This window comes from Prosopis cineraria, unplaced genomic scaffold (assembly GCF_029017545.1).
Source record: "Prosopis cineraria cultivar Desert tree isolate PC_DT_omini unplaced genomic scaffold, ASM2901754v1 PC2, whole genome shotgun sequence".
NCBI lineage: Eukaryota > Viridiplantae > Streptophyta > Magnoliopsida > Fabales > Fabaceae > Prosopis > Prosopis cineraria.
The window spans coordinates 16588367-16595453 of record NW_026555333.1 but is presented as its reverse complement, the minus strand read 5'-3'; the positions used below and the strand labels follow the sequence as shown (position 1 = coordinate 16595453).

The window sequence follows — 7087 nt, the reverse complement described above, 5'->3', positions numbered from 1 at the left end:
TTAAATGTTTGTAAGAAATTATTTAAAATTTAAAATTTGTTCATTTTCCTAACCATCAGCGAAATTCACTTTCATTTCCACTGCATCCAGCATCTTCCCCGTCATTCATTGCTCTGTGGACCCCATAAACCCATCCCCACCTACGTGGCACCTTCCTCCTTCCTGCACTCCTTTTAATCCTACCTTGTTCCCTTTATAAATAAATTCTCCTCACTTATCACCTTTATCTCCACACCGGCGCACGCACAATCTCTCTCTCTCTCTCTCTCTCTCTCTCTGATCTCTTCTCAGTCTTCGGCCATGGATCAGCTTCCAAAGCGCCCAGCAAACTTCACCCAACTCACTCCTCTCACCTTCTTGCTCAGAGCTACTTCCTCTTACCCTAATCGCATCTCCATCGTTCACGAATCCTCTCGCTTCACTTGGCCTCAAACTTATCATCGTTGTCGTCGTCTCGCTTCCTCTCTTCGCTCCCTCAACATATCCAAACACGATGTCGTAAGCACTATGCAACAATACTACTTTCTCATTCTCGATAGTAATACGCTTATATATATATATATATGCTGACGATTCGTCAGTTTGATTGTGTACATGTTCAGGTTTCGGTTTTGGCGCCTAACATTCCTGCAATGTACGAGATGCATTTCGCTGTGCCTATGGCGGGTGCTGTGCTCAACACCATCAATACTCGTTTGAACGCTAACAATATCGCCGCCATTCTGCGTCACGCTCAAGCCAAAGTGCTGTTCGTGGACTACGAGTACGTGCCCAAGGCTCGTGACGCGCTTCGTTTGCTCCTGACTGATAACAATTCGTCACTTCCTCTTGTCATCGTCATCGACGACATCAACTCGCCGACGGGGATCAGGCTGGGAGAGCTGGAATACGAGCAACTGGTTCGTCATGGTGATCCGAATTATGTTACAGAGGAAGTTCAAGATGAATGGGATCCGATTGCTTTGAATTACACATCAGGAACGACTTCGGCGCCTAAAGGAGTTGTTTACAGTCACAGAGGCGCTTACCTCAGTACTCTGAGCTTGATTCTCGCATGGGAAATGGGAAGTGAACCGGTTTACTTATGGACACTTCCCATGTTTCACTGCAATGGCTGGACCTTCACGTGGGGCGTGGCGGCGCGCGGTGGCACCAACGTCTGTCTCCGGAACGTCACAGCGTCTGGAATCTACAGAAACATAGCCCTTCACGACGTGACCCACATGTGTTGTGCTCCCATCGTCTTCAGCATCATGCTAGAGGGGAAGCCAGAAGCGGAGTTGAAATCTCCGGTTAAGATATTCACCGGAGGAGCCCCGCCTCCGCCGGCTCTCCTCGAACAGGTCGAATCCTTGGGGTTTCACGTGACTCATGGGTACGGGCTGACGGAGGCGACGGGACCGGCACTGATATGCGAGTGGCAGAAGAGCTGGAACCAGCTTGAGAGAAAGCAAAAGGCAGGACTGAAAGCTCGTCAAGGAATAAGCATATTAACAATGGCGGACGTGGATGTGAAAGACTCGAGGACGATGAAGAGCGTACCGCGAGACGGTAAAGCCATGGGAGAGATCGTTCTGAGAGGAAGCGGGATAATGAAAGGTTATCACAATGACCCCGAAACTTCCTCAAAAGCTTTCCAAAATGGCTGGTTCTGGACCGGTGATGTGGGGGTGATACACCCAGATGGGTACGTCGAGATCAAGGACAGGTCAAAGGACGTGATTATATCCGGCGGAGAGAACATCAGCAGCGTGGAGGTTGAGTCGGTGCTTTACACGCATCCGGCAGTGGCGGAGGCGGCGGTGGTGGCAATGCCTCACCCAAGGTGGGGGGAGAGTCCATGTGCATTCGTGGCGTTGAAGAAGAAGAAGTTGGAAAAAGTTGTGGACGAAGGGCAGATCGTACGTCATTGCCGGAAAAAGTTGCCGTCTTTTATGGTTCCGAAGGCAGTGAAGTTTATGGAGGAGCTGCCAAAGACGTCGACGGGGAAGATTCAGAAGTTTGAATTGAGGGAGAAGGCCAAGGAATTGGTCGCAGCATCGGAGATTAATACAGCAAATAAGACGAAGAAGAACAAGTGTAGCCATGGAGTTAATAACCAAAATATTGGAGGAGATAATAGTGCGCAGATTTTGGCTCACTCTCGTCTGTGAGTCTGAAACCTTTCAATTGGAGAGTTTCAGACAAGTTCCCTGTGCACTGTGAGAATACCAGATTTTCGATTTTCCTTTAATATAAATATATTTATATGTGCAGTTATTTTCAATATACATATAGGGGCCAGAAAAAAAACAGAAAAAATTGGTGGAAAGTACCTTTTAAAAGAAAAATTAGTCCCAATATATAATTGTGTTTGAAGGACCAAAAGTTAATATTTTATTCATTAAATAAATTGAACAAATGACTAAAATACCCCTCTCTTTAAATCAATAAAATTTAAAAAAATAAAATAAAAGCTACTTGTTCAACACATATAACCTAAGTCAAGAACTTTGCACTCAAGTCAGAAATCTATACCCCAAGCCAATAATTTTGTACTTTAGTTAGAAGCCTTACACCCTAACCCATAACCTTGCACTCAAGCCAAAAGTCTTAACCTTGAGCCATAAGCCTTGTACTTCAAGTTAAAAGCCTTGCACCCAAGCAATTTAGGGATGTAAGGCTTTGATCATTTTATTCATTTTTATTTAGAATATGAATATTCTTCTTATTTTTATTTTCATTAACTTTGATCAATTTAAGGGGAGCAAGAAAATAGATGGGTTAATGAGAACGATGGAGAATCTCTTTTTTTCGCATCACAGCCTCTCAGGACAATAATCATATATACACTTTCCAGTGGCGAAAGGAAAAGAAATCATAAAGTAAAATATACCAACCATCCTTTTATTATATCTTAATTATACAACCATCTTTTTTTATTTTAAAAACTCATATAAGATCTCTTAAAATTAAAATATATGATACATAAACCTTCTGTATATATTTGAGATTCTATTTTCATCCATTTAATTGTCAGTTGACTGTTAAATTTGATTCTTAAATTTTTAATTTGACCAAAATGTCCCTCTTTAAAGTCAGAATTATTTAAAAATCTATATTTGCCAAAAAAAATTTTGTATGCAATTACGGAAATATAAAAATTATACTTTCATAATTTTACTACATTATAAAATATGTTAATTTTTATAATATTAGAAAATTCTAATTTTTAACTTTCGGACTTCCAGTGTGTGGCTGGGGTGCAAGGTTTCTAGTTCGAGGTACAAGGCTTCCAGTTTCGATGCAAGGCTTCTGGCTTGGGGTACACAACTTCTAATTTAGGTGCACGGTTTCTTGCTTGAAGTACAAGACTTTTGGTTTAGGATACATGATTATTAGTAGAGATGTAAGGCTTTTGCTTGGGGTACAATGCTATTGGCTTGGGGTGTAAAGCTATTGGCTTAAGATGTAAGGCTTATAGCTTGGGGTATATGTGTTAAACAAGCAACCTTTGTTTTCTTTTCTTTTTTTTTTTTTCAATCTTATTGGTTTAAAGAGAAGGGTATTTTGATCATTTGTTCAAGTTGTTTAATGACTAAAATATTGGCTTTGATCCTTCAATTATATTTGGTCCTTGAGACTAATTTTCTTTCTAGTAATGTCATTTTCACCAAAAAAATTTTAAATTCTTTTTTCACATTAGACGCAACCCTCAGGCTTTTTTAGGCAAAGGGGCAGTTTTTTTTTTTTGGTGCAAGAATCTTCAGGCTTTAGTTTCACTAAAATTAAACTTGATCCGCCAGTAATAATTTTATATAATAAACTAAAAAAATTTCTTATATTAAAAGTAATATTGTTCATGGTATAGTTAAAAGGTATTATGTGAATATCTCTCTTGATGAAAATTTAAATATGGGTTTGACACATTAGAAAATAGCATTTGCCCTAGGCCCACCCCTCGCTAGTAACATATTGTTCTTTTACATGGTGGGGTTTATTTGTATCATTTTAATATTTTGAATTTTGAATTCTATAGATTTAGAGGAATGGAAATAATAGGATACGGTGATAATTATCATTGAAATTCACCTTAATTTTTAAATTGAGATTGAAAAAAAAAAATATATGCGTGGATCGAATTTAAATCTTCTATGGCTGAGATTAGTGAATTTATATAAAGTTTTTATTTTTTTAATATTTTTTTATAAAACATAAAACCTCTCATTTCTTTTTTAAAAATACAAATTTCAAGATATTCACGTGGATTTCCAATTTCTAAGGTATTCAAATCATTGTAATAAATGACATGGTCCTTGCGTCTTGCACTCTCCTTGTCTTTTATAGTATAGCAGCTGCGGCGCCATGCAGACTTCAAGCAGGCAAAAATTCTCTCATTTTTCTTTCCCATTCTCTCCCCCAACTTTTCCTTTTCTATTCGTTGTATCAAGATTTGTTCATATTTGATCTTTTATAAAACTATTATTAAAATACTAAATTATAAAAAAAATAAATAATCAAATTCAAACAACTAAAATTTAAAAAAAAATAACTATTAATCCTTATAGTTGTATTGTATTTTGTTATTAACCCTTAAACTTTTGTTTCATTATTCCAAGTACCTATAGTTTTTTTCTTGTATAATGTTAGTTTCTTTATTTTTAAATATGCCCATAAAGATTATGATATAGTATTAACGATGTTAAATTATCTAGCATAACTAATATTATTTCAATGGGATTAGATTTTATTTTGTTTATTAGTACATACTTCAAGCTCTTCTCTTCACCTTTGTTTTGGTTTCATTCACCATACCATGATATTGTAGTTTATTTTTTCCCCTCATTTTAATGCTGTTGGTTGTTATTTTTGGTTAATCTTGATGTTAGAGTAGTTTAAAACTAAATATCACCAAAAAAAATTCACAATAATAATAATTTTTGTCGGTCAAAATCTTTCAGTATATTCTTTCTTACACACAACAGATGTAAGCATGGAATCACTTGGATTAATTTTTGTTTTGGCAAGGCTCGGATGTGATATTAGGCTCACATATTTATATTTCTATAAATAAATAATGAGAATCTTCTATTAAATTATATTATCTATCTACTATATAAGAATAAAACTACAAGCAGCATCTGATGACGATATGTGTCCCTTAGTGTATTTTGCTTTGTCTGTCTTTTAATTTTTAAAAACAAATAAAACTACCTTACCCTTAAATATATTTCCATTATCTCAACTTCATAAAAAAGTAGAACTGCAAGCAGCATTTGACGACGGTATGTGTTCCTAATTTTATTTTATTCTATTTGTTAATTTTTAATTTTTAAAATAAATAATTTTAATTTTTAAAATAAATAAAACTAACTTACCTTCAAATATCTTCCTATTATCTCAACTTTCTAAAAAAATAGAATTGTAAGTAACATCTAACAATGATACATGTTCTTAACTCTATTTTGCCTTATTTATTTTTCAATTTATAATTTTTAAAATAAATATAACTACCTTACCTCCAAATATCTCCCCATTATCTTAACTTTCTATTTACATATTCATAATTTCCAAGTTCTAATTTAAAAATAATAAGAAAATTACATACCACAAGTAACATATGATTACACCACGTGTCCTTAATTCTAATTTGCTTTGTTTATTTTATAATTTTTTAAAATAAATAAAATTACTTCACCTCCCCCAAATATAACTACTTTATCCCAACTTCTCATTAACTTATTTATTTATAATTTATAATTTTTAATTCAAAAATAATAAGAAAACTATGCACTGTTGTTACAACATTTTACTACGATGACATGTGTCTCTTATTCTATTTTATTTATTTTTTAGTTTTTAAAAATAAATAAAACTACCTTACCCCAAATATTTCCCTACTATCTCAACTTCTTATTAATTTACTCATAATTTCAAATTCTGTTTTAAAAATAATAAATGAAATTCATGTTTTTGATTGTATAAAAAAATGAAATTCAAAATTTTAATTTCAAATTAATAAGTAATCAAAATTTGATAGACGAATATATTATGGTTGTTGAATATTTTCTGAATATTAGGACCACTCATAAATGTTGATATGGTTTGTAAATAAGAAATTATAAATTTAAGTGGATTTAGGAAATCCAAATATGGAGGGCTGACTTGAAAAAATATTATAAAAGCTTATAATAATGCAAATGACACAATGAAGAAAAATAAGAATGAGAGTGCACAATTAAACCATGAAATTCAAATGTGAATCAATTGTAGAGTATTGAAAAGGCACTTGTTTAACAACAATAAATCTGTAATGAAAAGAATTCATCAAGAAAAAGAATCATAACATACCATAAGAGAAACACCACTTGAGAAAACCGATAGAGAAGAAGAAGAAATTGTTAACTATGGCAGGCAAGGGGAAGGAAAAAAAAGGAAGAGGAAGAAAGGAAGATTTCACACACCCAGGCTTCTAACGTAAACACAATTTTGAGAGATGATAACTTCAGGAAAAGCACTTTTGAATGAAATATAAGAAAATGGGGATTGTCTATCCCTGTAACTCATTGTGATTCTCAATCTCCTTCACATATGATTGGCTTCAATAAAAAATAATAATAATTTAAGCAAAAAAAATTCTTATTTCTCTATTTTATAAATACTACCATAGGGAGAGTACATCATGGATCAATCAATTACAGTTTATGAGTTGTCAATCCAAATTTAGGCTAACGACAAATTAATTTAATTAATGTTTTATTAAATGGCATTCTCCTATATTTTATTTCCCTTCCGATTCATCCAATATGACAGTGTGGACAAAAATAGAGTGGTCAATATACTCTATAGTTATTAAACTGCGGCTCATGGACCATCAATAAGCATTGTTTTTCCAAAACACATTCAACACATGGAATCAATAATGACACGGTAGCCATCGGCAATTTTCATGAAAGATACATTGATTTAAAAATAATAATAATGAGAAATTCAAGTTCAAAGGGGAAAGCGAAATGAGAAGAATATATAACACCAACAACCCTATGTACTCTTGATACTTGATAGCAAAGAGTTTTCGAACTAAACATGTAAATATTAATTGGAAGAA

General features: G+C 34.0%; 1 protein-coding gene across 3 annotated transcripts; it reads left to right on the top strand.

Moving 5' to 3' along the window:
• Window positions 1-249: 249 nt before the first annotated feature.
• On the top strand, window positions 250-3334 carry LOC129303894 (trans-cinnamate:CoA ligase, peroxisomal-like). Of its 3 annotated transcripts, XM_054943466.1 has the most exons (3): window positions 250-498; window positions 582-2201; window positions 3231-3334. In XM_054943466.1, exons 1-2 carry the CDS (start codon window positions 301-303, stop codon window positions 2151-2153), a joined length of 1770 nt encoding a protein of 589 aa, XP_054799441.1. In that variant the 5' UTR covers window positions 250-300; the 3' UTR covers window positions 2154-2201; window positions 3231-3334. The 3 variants fall into 3 exon arrangements, with proteins under 3 accessions (XP_054799441.1, XP_054799440.1, XP_054799442.1); XM_054943465.1 differs by lacking the exon at window positions 3231-3334 and having other exon boundaries at window positions 582-3208; XM_054943467.1 differs by lacking the exon at window positions 3231-3334 and having other exon boundaries at window positions 603-3205.
• The last annotated feature ends 3753 nt before the right edge of the window (window positions 3335-7087 follow it).